The 12,491-nt window shown below is 41.0% G+C and overlaps 1 protein-coding gene across 3 annotated transcripts in view; it reads left to right on the top strand.

Annotated features, from left to right (window-relative positions):
• Positions 1-2,322: 2,322 nt before the first annotated feature.
• eml6 (EMAP like 6) overlaps positions 2,323-12,491 on the top strand; it is a 56,285-nt gene continuing 46,116 nt past the window's right edge. For 2 of the 3 annotated variants that reach the window (XM_021568312.3, XM_090204940.1), the window contains exons 1-5: positions 2,354-3,480; positions 8,215-8,374; positions 8,985-9,083; positions 9,253-9,321; positions 9,688-9,873. In XM_021568312.3, the coding sequence (XP_021423987.2) occupies positions 3,284-3,480; positions 8,215-8,374; positions 8,985-9,083; positions 9,253-9,321; positions 9,688-9,873 (711 nt within the window). In that variant the 5' untranslated portion in view covers positions 2,354-3,283. Of the gene's footprint in view, positions 3,481-8,214; positions 8,375-8,984; positions 9,084-9,252; positions 9,322-9,687; positions 9,874-12,491 lie in introns of all 3 variants that reach the window. The other variant, XM_090204941.1, reaches the window with a different exon arrangement.

Raw genomic sequence — 12,491 nt, 5'->3', positions numbered from 1 at the left:
CAAAGTTTCTGAATATAGTCGTGGACAAAAGTTTTGAGAATGACACAAATATACATTTTCACAAAGTCTAATGTCTCAGTTTGTGTGATGTCAATTTGAATATACTCCAGAATGTTATGAAGAGTGATAAGATGAATTACAATTAATTGGAAAGTCCCTCTTTGCCATGCAAATGAACTGAATCCCCCAAAAACATTTCCATTGCATTTCAGTCCTGCCACAAAAGGACCAGCTGACATCATGTCAGTGATTCTCTCGTTAACACAGGTGTGAGTGTTGACGAGGACAAAGCTGGAGATCACTCTGTCATGCTGATTGAGTTCGAATAACAGACTGGAAGCTTCAAAAGGAGGGTGGTGCATGGAATCATTGTTCTTCCTCTGTCAATCATGATTGCCTGCAAGAAAACACGTGCCGTCATCATTGCTTTGCACAAAAAGGGCATCATCAGACAAGGATATTGCTGACAGTGCAATTGCACCTAAATCAACCATTTGTCGTATAATCAAGAAATTCAAGGAGAGCGGTTCAATTGTTGTGAAGAAGGCTTCTCAAAACTTTTGGCCACGACTGCACTTATGTAAACAAGGAATTTCAGTTTTTTCTAAAACGTCTAAAAACCTGTTTTGACTTTGTCATTTGGGTGATTGTGTGTAGATTGACGAGGGAAAACTGTATTTAATCCATTTTAAAATAAGTCTGTAATGTAACAAAATGTGGGAAAAGTAAAAAAGGGTCTGAATACTTTCTGAATGCACTGTATAGTGTATATTTTTTTCTCAATCCACTACATCCACCTTCAACATCTGAGGTTGAAGGTGGCCGAGCTACAGCGGTGTTTGTCAGACCATGAGACATCCCAAAAATTGATTTTCTCACAACAACGTCTGTAACGTCTGAACAGTTTGGCCTACCAACTAATATGACTAGGCCTACTACTCTATGGAAAGATGAGATGTTCTCACGAACATGATGCTGTTCCTATACAACCTCACAGGTGTCACGGGACTAGTCTGATGGTTACCGGTATCGGTTAAAAAAATTATGGAGGCAGTTTTGTACCAAAAATAAATAAATAGAAATTGTCTCCTAGATATAAGACACTTCAAAACCTTATTCTTTATGATTTTGACTGCCTGTCTTGCCATTTATGAATGTGTTATTCAATGCTTACTATGGGCTATAGTAGTAAAGGCCAAATTCAATATTTTATCAAGTATATATATTTTTTTATATCTAAAATTTAAAATCAAATAGCTAAATGATCCATGGTATGACCATCTTCAAATACTTTTTAAGAAGAGAAATGGTAGGAATAGGTGGGGTTTAGACTTTGTGGCTGTGGTAACTAGTGACTGGTGTAGCCTAGCAGCCTACATCTGACAGATCACCCTATCAAGACAGTACATTGTAGGCTAAAACTGGTTCTCCAATTGAAATCTCCAAACACACTCGTAGGCAATGTCATCAAATATTTTTTTTAACTAACCCATTGTTCTATCTGTGATGTCATGGTGACGTTGGCTAGCTAAGCTCATGCGTAGAAACACTTCATCCGGTCTAAGGTCGTCTCATGCCGAACTGGGCTTGTGCAGGCCGTCAAATCAAAGGCACTCCTTCAATATAAAGTTGTTTTTGATGAAAATTAAAACGTGTCAATTTGTCACTTTTTATTATATTTTATTTATTTAACCTTTATTTAACTAGGCAAGTCAGTTAAGAACAAATTGTTATTTTTAATGACGGCCAACCCCGGCCAAACCCGGGTGACGCTGTGCCATTTGTGTGCCGCCCTATAGGACTCCCAATCACGGCTGGATGTGATACTGCCTGGATTCACAAGGTTGGAGTAATAACATGTTCAAGTACTTAAAATATTGTCTCGAATCTAGGTTGAGCCTTTAGATTTCAAGAAAATTAACAACTAATCATTGACTTCTCAAAGCCCAAACCGCGCTCTGGTCTGTTTGTTCTGTTTGGCAAGCTCTCCCGGAAGTATTGCAATGTTGCGCCTCTGTGTTTAGAAACTCTGTGACCCTATCATCTACCAAGGACAGCGCTCGAGCACACCCGAAACATTACTCTATCTTTCAGGTACCAAGGACAGAGCTCGAGCTTTGTTGGTGGCTGGTCGTAGTCGTTGTTTGGAGAGGCCAGTTCCATAATGGTGATGGTTTTGACGACACTAGAGAACTTCAAGCTCCAAAATCCATTGCTAAAATGGGAGATTGCCTACGAAGCGTCGTGGTAACCAAGCACCACCGCAGGCGTAAAGACAACGAGAGCCCCTATTCTCAAAAAAATTGCGTCGGGAACGCTCGTGAAGAGGATCCTGCATACGTCAGAGTCGTTTAGTCCAAGGATATCATCCTCCGAAAAAACGATTCCGTGTGTTGTACCCTTCCTCATCTTCATTTGTGCGTTCTTTCTATATGGACCGGTTTCTAATTCCCATCAATTCCAGCTCACCTAGTGTTGAACATCATTTGGGATGCGAATAAATGACGGAAACTCGCCGAGCGTATTGGAGCTGATACAATTATTCTGCTTTGCATGGGAATCGACGGTGTGTATATCGGCGTTGTAATCCGTTGATTTCAACTGGAATAACTACAAGGCAAATACTTCACGGTCGATGTCAATCGAAATCGTCAAGAGGTTTGCCACGGCTTTATGATTGAAACCAGAACGAAATATCGTTCTGTCAGATATGTATATTTTCGCCTGATATCGCACCCAACCGTTTAGGACAGTATAGCACTTTGACATGCATTTCCACTCTTGCGTTTTGTGTGCCAAAATTGAGGACTATTGAGCTGTAATAGCTGAATGAGATGACATAGGATTAGAGTAGTCGGGGTTAGTCGGGGTTATATTTTATGCCTTGAATTGCTAAAAAGCTATACAGTATAATGGCTCTTTCATATCAATGTATGTCATATAGTTCGCCGATTTCACCACGGTTTTATGTAGAATATAAAGTGATAAATAGAAGGCAATTAGAAGAGGCAGCATAATTTCATTGGTCGTGTTGATTCATGAGGCCATCTGAATGTAACAAGTATAATCCATGATACTGGAATGTAGAGAAAAGGGGATTGGGAACAGACAAGGGAGAAGGGGATATCTCATTAGTGTGACACACTAGTGGCCATACTCTCTTGACCAGCCTCTAGGATTTTACTCTGTGTTCATGTTGCTGCATTTTTGGAATAGAGTTCATCTGAGAGTGAGGTTGAATTGCAGTTGAGCCAAATACAATTGTCTAATAGTCTGACAAAGCATGGCAGATAAGACTGCTCCACGTTGCCAACTGAGGTTGGAATGGATTCATGGATACAGGGGGCATCAGTGTCGCAACAATTTGTATTACACTGCCGGGAAGGAGATTGTATATTTTGTCGCTGGAGTTGGCGTGGTTTACAACACCAGAGAACACACTCAGAAGTTCTTTTTGGGACACAATGATGACATTATCAGGTAAGTTACCTCAAAGTTACTCTCCCTATACAGCAGTACTTCCCAACACTCTCCTCTGGGACCACCGGACGTTTCGCATATTGGTATTTGTTGTCGCCCTAAACTGGCACACCTGGTTCAATTTGTCAAGGCCTTGATTAGATGATTAGTTGACTAATTTAATCAGATGTGCCAGTTCAGGGCTACAATAAATATGTGAAACATCTGATAGTCCAGTGTCCAAGGAGAGGGTTTGGAAACCATGCTATTACTGAACCACTCACAGGGAATATTACTTCTCGGTCAAGTTACGCCAGGGTCATGATAGGGTCACACTGACTGCGGTTTGCGTTCCACAAGAAGTCCAGGCGTTACAAACGGCATCCGGCAAGTAACTTTGCAGCGCGTTGCGTTCTCCATGCTACATCACAAGCGTCTGATTCTTTTACCTTCTGCATTGCGTTTGTCATCCGTTGACCCTCCAGAAGTTGATTTTGAAGCTACTTTGTGTCATTTTAACAACAGCACTAGTAGTGTATTTGGTCGAGCATATGAATGTACGAATGTACCACTGTTGTGGGGTGGCAGGGTAGCCTAGTGGTTAGACCGTTGGACTAGTAACCGAAAGGTTGCAAGTTCAAATCCCTGAGCTGACCATCTGTCGTTCTGTCCCTGAACAGGCCACTGTTCCTAGGCTGTCATTGAAAATAAGAATTTGTTCTTAACTGACTTTTACCTTTAAATAAATAAATAAAAATTGTCTCACTCGGTAAACCAACGTCTTTAGGAGAACAGGAAATTCCCACTTGGACCAAGGGCGACACTGGTTTTAATTTGCAGACAGAGCTACCTTATCGTGAGAGGGAGATTCCAAATAACCTCTACTATATTTACTCCCCTTTGACCTTCTCCGCGAGAGACCGTCCTAAGTTAGGCACATATGTAGCTGGTCGGATTCATTCTGAGGCCATCTCACTCAAGAAATCAGCGTCTTAACCATTAGACCAACAGGGTATTCCCATCTGCTCGTGGGCAGGGCTGTAGGCCTACCTCATCAAAAAACAGAATTACAAATCACCTATGCTACAGTAGCCTCACAATCATGTTAGCTCTCATTCAATTACTGTAAGTTATAATGCCAGACAGGCCATATCATCAGATCTAGCCCTAACCATAAACCTTACCCGTCTAACAATAACTGTAACCCCAGCAAGCAGTTGTGTATCAACAAAGTTGCAGTTGATTGCTGTTCGTTTTAGTGTAAATCATTGAAAAATAAAGTAAAACAAGCATTTCTTATTCATGTAGACCTTCCTTGTTTCAATTTGTTTTCTGCTGTTTGGTGCCTAATGAATACGAACCAGATGTTAGTTATCATTTCGTTTGAATGAGAAAGTGCCAAGCACCCCAAAACCAAGCAAAGTGTCTGCAAATGCCTAGTGACCTCTTCATCAGTCTCTTCATCAAACATGTAAGGCCCTAATCCACAGACCTTTAGGCTACTGAAAAGCAACATTTGAACCTCTGGATTTGCACTTGCATTGATGGGTGTTAAGATTACTTTTGAACAGAGGAGTTTATTGACAGACTATTAGAACTTAAAAGTATGTCCATAAACCAGTGGTTCCCCACTCATTGTAAAGACGGGAAATGCACCAATTTCTCCACTGACAATTTCTCCACCCACATACTCGCATCCTCACTCATCTCTCCTCCTCTCCTTCTCAAAACCCATTGGATGAGAAAGCCAGAGGTCCCGCCCCTCTGACCTTTTTGTCCAATGGGTTTTGAGACGGAGGCAAGGAGAGGGGATTCTCCCAGCCTACATAGTTGACACAGCAGACTCAAGACCATTGCCATTGAACTTCCTATGCTAGTTTGTGCGCCTTACCCATTATGTTAGTGTTTATTCTTGCTACTTGCTAGCATTGGTGTCTGGGAATGCTGAAATAGAAAATTGTCTTTTCGAGTTAATCAATTGACATCACCATGTGAGGGAAATTGAGCCTCATGATTGGGCCAGTGAGGTATTAGTCATCCAATCAGAAAACAACATGTCCTGAGGATTGCCTGTTTTCTCTTTTTTAATTCATAGCTGTTGAATGGTTGCATTTCCAGACCTTGTGTCATGTACACGTTACTAACATACAGTGGCTTGTCTGTGTAGTATTTGCAGACTTCCTAGTTAATTTGATTTATTTCAGCATTCATCTATTCATGCTCAATGGAATGTGTGATTAAATGCGCTAACAAGGCCCATTGCTAGTTACTGCATGCAGTCATTTTTTAAAACTTTACAATTCATATTGATATAGCCTATACCTGTAGAATTATAATGAAGACCATTATAATAGCTATTTGTTCTATAACACTTCACATAAAGAGGTAGCCTTATATGCTTGTAAAATGTGGACAGCTGCCTCAAATTATGTTACATGTAGCCTACATGAAAATTGATAAGCAGTTCAATTGACGTGGATAAGAAACGGATATGCATATGCGTTGACATATGCACCAGAATTAGCAGAATTTCCCCATACCAATGGACTATATGCTAATGTGGGGAGGGAATCACCGGAGGGGGAGTCACCAACCATGAGCAGGAAGGGCTGCAGGATTTTCTGTGATCTTATGTGATGAACTGCAAACCAATTATATATATTTTTTAAAAGCCTGGGTTCTGACTTCAGTGTATCGTCACCGTAGTGCAGGATAGGTTTCCTTGAAAATATAACTATGAAATTAGGAAAACATACTGTATTCACTTTTCCCTCAGAGGTGAGTTATATTGGCTTGTGGAGTTCAAGCTACATTCTGGGATTTTTTTTCCATCAGCAAAACGCCACCAGTCTGCTGTTAGATGGACTTCCATAAGGAGCATTGTAAAGACCATCTAAACTGGGAAACCAGTAGTAGGCATGGAACAATACTGAAGTATGGTTGACAAGACCACTTGACATGTTAAAGAAGTTACAATGCAAGTTTTGACTGGGACAGCTTCTAGGGATTAAGGATTCATGGGAAATTCACGAGATGATGGGCAAAAGCATTGAAAATCACGTTTATCTTCATGTATTGCCCTTTGCAGGGAACACGGTCACTCACTGTCCGTGAGGATGACATGCAACCTTGGGGCTTGCTTTGAGGAGAATAATTGGAGGGAGCATGTGCCAGTCCGCACAAGGGCCGATGAGAGTCACTGCAATCCGCTAGTTCAGCTCTATCTAGTGCGTGACAATGCCTGATGCAAGCAGACAAGAGGAGAAAAAAACTGCTGACACTGGGGATGTGGAGATTGCTGATGATGTCAACATTGAGAATTAAAGCACTGATTTTCCTTTTGCTTTGTAGTCACTTACAACATCTTCTGCATTTCCAATTATGCCAGAGTAAATCCTAACAAAGGGTTTGAGGATTACGTGCGTGTGTGTCAGCCACCACATGGCCAGTTTACTCGTGCTCGTGGGCACAATGCTTGACTTTATGTGACTCATCGATTGCCTCTGGGATCAACCCACCCTCTCCCTATTCTACAGCTGGACACAGGCCTGTGGTTAACAGGAGTTAGAAGGGCCAAAAACTTTGCACAACTGCCAAAAATAAGTAAATGCAACAACACCAGTGCAGATTTAGATGCAAATGTGTCTTATCCTAAGCTGAAAATGTATTTTTATCCAAATCTTAACACTACTTATGTCAAAGCACGGTAGAGCTTCAAATGACACCAAAACTTGCTACAAACTAAAAGTAATACTGAATAAATGAGGCCTTCAAGTCCAACATTGTACAAATACCTCAACTTTTTAAATTGTATCTCAGTGACCCTTTTGTACACAATGGCAAATATAAATAATATCCTTCCCCAAAGGACCTTTCTATGGATTCAATTCAAAACATCCTGGTCATTGTTTTTACATTTTCACACAGAATGAGCCAATAATCATATTGTCAAGGTATTACATGGCTATTACCTGGATTACAATTGGAAATAAAATGGTGGATACATTTTATGTGATGTTGACTTGGAAATTAAAACTGGAATCCTTAATGGTGAAACCTCCACGCCCATTAGCGATATTACAACAACAAAGAAGTTACTGAAAACCACAAAACCTGTTTTTTTTGTCCCCCTCGGACGCCATTGCACACGTGATAGAACACTTCACACCACCGCTTCGTCAACACAATAAAAACTAGAACAACGGCAGTGGGGCGGACAGCAGTGCTCTTTTCCTTACTGCAGATTCCATCTTTAAAGGCATAGAAAATACATGTTAACCAATGTTTATTATTATCAGTATGTTTCATATAAGTTGTACCGGAGCACCAAGTCTAGGACCAAAAGGTTCCTTAACAGCTTCTACCCCCACCTGGACTATTTACATAGACACCCCCGAACCCCCCCTCCCCGCTGCTACTCCCGCTGTTTATTATCTATGCATAGTCACTTTACCCTTACCTAAATGTACAAATGACCTGGACTAACTTGAACCCTCGCATGTTGATTCAGTATATAGCCTTGTTATTGTCATTTTATTGTGTTTCTTTTTATTTGATATTTTTTACTTTAGTTTATTTAGGACATTTTTTTCTTAACTCTATTTCTTAAACTGCATTGTTGGTTAAGGGCTTGTACGTAAGCATTTCACGGTAAGGTTGTATTCGGCGCATGTGACAATTAACATCTGATTTGATTTGATTTTTTTAGTAAGTTACTGCTCATAATGGTTATTTGTCTCCGGTCAACCCACACAGTCTTGCTATGCATCCTGACAAAGTTCAAGTGGCCACAGGACAAGTTGGGAAGGATCCTTACATCTGTGTTTGGGACACATACGCTTTGCAGACTGTGTCCATCCTGCGAGACGTGCACACACATGGGGTGGCGTGTCTGGCGTTTGATATAGACGGACAGGTGAGGAACACCTTTGAGCTGGTCTCCTTGGATTTTTAGCTTAGATTGAGTACTTGGAGTTGTGCTTCTTGGTGTAGGGTGAAGTTTCCTATCGTCGCTGATCTTGGGTCAGTTTATAATTTTCCTCACTAATGAGTTTAGGATTCGGGGAGGGGAAGCTGATCCTAGATCTGTACCCAGGGGAAAATCCAAGGGTTTTGACAACATTACCGTTACATTTTTATTAATGCCATGTACAGTAGTTACTTTATAACCGAAATGGGATTACTTAGCATTACACAGTAACTGCTGATCAGTAAAACATTACACCTATTTGTCACAGCTGTAGTACACCTGTAATAACATGTGTAATCCCTATACCTATATGTAACTATGTAATAAGACCTGTCTACGCACTCATGGGTGCAGGAACTATAATGACAATGTAAGATGGCAAAGTAGCTTGTGCAAATGTTTGAAGAATGTTGCATAATGGTTTTACAGTGCTGTATAAAATGTGTCCTTAGGACTGCCATTTTTCAGAATGGGTGTCACCCTAAACATAGAAAGTGGATCAACTTAAGCAGGTTTGATTAGCCACTAATTGGTTTTCTATTGTCCCCTTGTGTAGCGATTAGCCTCTGTTGGGCTGGATGCCAAAAACACAGTGTGTGTCTGGGACTGGAGAAAAGGCAGAGTCCTGGCTACAGCAACTGGACACTCAGACAGGGTATGGTATATATTTTTATTTCAATTATCTACACTGTCGATACTAAGGAGTTAATGTCACTTTAATGTATGTCAGTGCTATGAAGCAGACAGATAATGTAGCTCTGCCGTGTCACTGGTGTGTTCCTTAATGTCACAGGTCATAATAACCGCGTTTGCTGCTGTTTCAGATCTTTGATATTGCCTGGGATCCGTTCCAACTTCACAGGCTAGTAAGCTGTGGGGTGAAGCATATAAAGGTGAGGCCCGAGCCTAGCCACATAATCAGTGTAACTATGGTAATGCTTCATTTAACAGCCCATTTTAAGTTTATACTTACCTGGTGTTTACAATATTTTAACTATGAAACTATGGGGTAACAATAGATACTTTCTGGTACGTACCTCAAATAATTCAACACAATTGATAACTATCTGGTACCAAATGGAAGATGGTGAAGTTTGTGTCAAGTGTAATTACAATGCAATGAAGTAATTACCTAATAATAAACTACCTGGTTAACAGCGGGCTAAAATACTGGGTAAAATAAAGCATTACCAGTGCTGATGTTTAACATAAAAATTATTGTCAGAGCCATCTAAAAAGTGAGCTTTCTCTTTGCTCAGTTCTGGACCTTGTGTGGGAATGCCTTGACACCCAAGCGGGGGATCTTTGGGAAGACCGGGGACCTGCAGACCATTCTGTGCCTGGCCACGGCAAAGGAAGAAGTGACATACTCTGGAGCGCTGAATGGGGACATCTATGTCTGGAAGGGGCTGAACCTGGCTCGCACAGTCCAAGCAGCCCATGGAGTGAGTGGAATGCAGCCTCACTAACAAAATGAGGATTTATGGTCAAGTGAATTATCACATTGTATAGTATTGTTTTTCCATCCACATGCACATGCCTTGCGACCAGTAAACTCAAGCAAATGATATTTTGTTTAGCTTTAATGCCAATGCATATACATTTGTGAGGCGCACAGACAACCCATGGTAGTCATCCAGTTGGTCACATTGGTGCTGTGACTAGGGGCCTATTCAGACAGAAAGGAGTTGAAGCAGAGGTATTGCAGCTCAAATTCACTGTCAATATTCCAGTAGCCACTTGCCATTGAGCATGTGAATTTAAAATTGAAACCCTCCGTCCTTAGCTTTTGCTAAATATGTCTATTTAACAAACTGACGTTGCTAGAATTTCAATATCACAAGTTTTGTTATAAGCAGTTTTAGGAGAACATGTCATTTCTTCCCCCCTGCCCTACCTTCACCAGACAGTTAACTGCCTATCTGAGAATGGCCCATCCAAACTACACCTGACCTATATTGAAACTCATTTCACACATCTAATAGATGTAGCCTAAAGGCAAGATTAAATTGGCAATAGTCTGATGGGTGACAATATTATCAATTGTCTTGTGACTGAAGAGACTGATGAGCAGTGCAGCATTATCCTACAGACGCTCATGCAGGTCAGATGTTTTGATTCTGAAAGAGCAGATTCTAAGGTTTCTAAAACACCTCCTTCTGCCAAAATTGAGCAGATGGGCTCTATTTGAAAACATACAGGTTGTTTTGGTAGAAGAGCCACAATTCCATGGGTTCCACACAACTATGCACAGAGTATTCACATACTAAAATATGTTAATACATTTCAGCTGTTTCAAAAACATTGCTCTGCTATTAAGATTTTTACTGTAGAAGCATTTAGCTTGAAGAGATAATTCTGACTGCTTGGAGGAGGGTGACTCGCGGGCGAGTGATCCCCGCAACCTCCGGAGGTGGTGAACGAGTCTTGAGAATACAGGAAATTGTCTAGCCACAGGAAATTTTACGATACCTCTCTAATCTATCGTAGTGTAAAAACGGTCTAGGGCCATACAAATGATGTCTATCAGCTTAGTGGGGTTGGTGTGGAGAAGAGGAGGTCGAAGGGAAGTGTAGTTGAGTTAGTTTGGCAAACTACACTTGTGTGGAGAGGAATCATTTCAATACCCAGAGATGGCCAGTATTTCTGATACAAGTATTTCAAACATGTATTTCAAATATTTGAGTGTTCATGTACAGTACCAGTCAAAAGTTTGGACACATCTACTCATTCAAGGGTTTTTCTTTATTTGTACTATATTCTCCATTGTAGATCAAAACATCAAAACTATTAAATAACACATATGGAATCATGTAGTAACCAAAAAAGTGTTCAACAAATCAAAAAGATTCTTCAAAGTACCCACCATTTTCCTTGATGACATCTTTGCACACTCTTGGAATTCTCTCAACCAGCTTCATCTGGAATGCTTTTCCAATAGTCTTGAAGGAGTTCCCACTTGCTGAGCACTTGTTGGCTGCTTTTCCTTCACTCTGCGGTCCAACTCATCCCAAACCATCTCAATTGGGTTGAGGTCGGGTGATTGTGGAGGCCAGGTCATCTGATGCAGCACTCCATCACTCTCCTTCTTGGTCAAATAGCCCTTACACTGCCTGGAGGTCCTGTTGAAAAACAAATGATAGTCCCAATAAGCGAAAACCAGATGGGATGGCTTATCGCTGCAGAATGCTGTGGTAGCCATGCTGGTTAAGTGTGCCTTGAATTCTAAATACATCAAAGACAGTGTCACCAGCAAAGCACCATCACACGATAACACTTCCTCCTCCATGCTTCACGGTGGGAATCACACATGTGGAGATCATACGTTCACCTACTCTGCGTCTCACAAGGACATGGCGGTTGGAACCAAAAATCTCACATTTGTATTCATCAGACCAAAGAACAGATTTCCACTGGTCTAATGTCCATTGCTCGTGTTTCTTGGCCCAAGCAAGTCTCTTCTTATTATTGGTATCCTTTAGTGGTGGTTTCTTTGCAGCAAATTGACCATGAAGGCCTGATTCACACAATCTCCTCTGAACAGTTGGTGTTGAAATGTGTCTGTTACTTGAGCTCTGTGAAGCATTTATTTGGGCTGCAATTTCTGAGGCTGGTAACTAATGAACTTATGCTCTGCAGCAAAGGTAACTCTGGGTCTTCCTTTCCTGTGACAGTTCTCATGATAGCCAGTTTCATCATAGTGCTTGATGATTTTGGCGAATGCACATTTTCCATATTGACTGACCTTCATGTCTCAAAGTAATGATGGACTGTCATTTCTCTTTGCTTATTTAAGCTGTTCATGCCATAATATGGACTTGGTCTTTTACCAAATAGGGCTATTTTCTGTATACCAACCCTACCTTGTCACAACACAACTGATTGGCTCAAATACATTAAGAAGGAAAGAAATTTCACAAATTAACTTTTAACAAGGCACACCTGTTAGTTGAAATGCATTCCAGGTGACTACCTGGTGACTACCTCCAGGTTCCATTCTCCAGGTGGAACCTGCCAAGAGTGTGCAAAGCTGTCATCAAGGCAAAGGGTGGCTACTTTGAAG

This window comes from Oncorhynchus mykiss, chromosome 17 (assembly GCF_057628025.1).
Source record: "Oncorhynchus mykiss isolate SJ-2025 chromosome 17, ASM5762802v1, whole genome shotgun sequence".
NCBI classification, from domain to species: Eukaryota; Metazoa; Chordata; class Actinopteri; order Salmoniformes; family Salmonidae; genus Oncorhynchus; species Oncorhynchus mykiss.
This window is presented reverse-complemented; position numbering and strand designations above follow the sequence as displayed.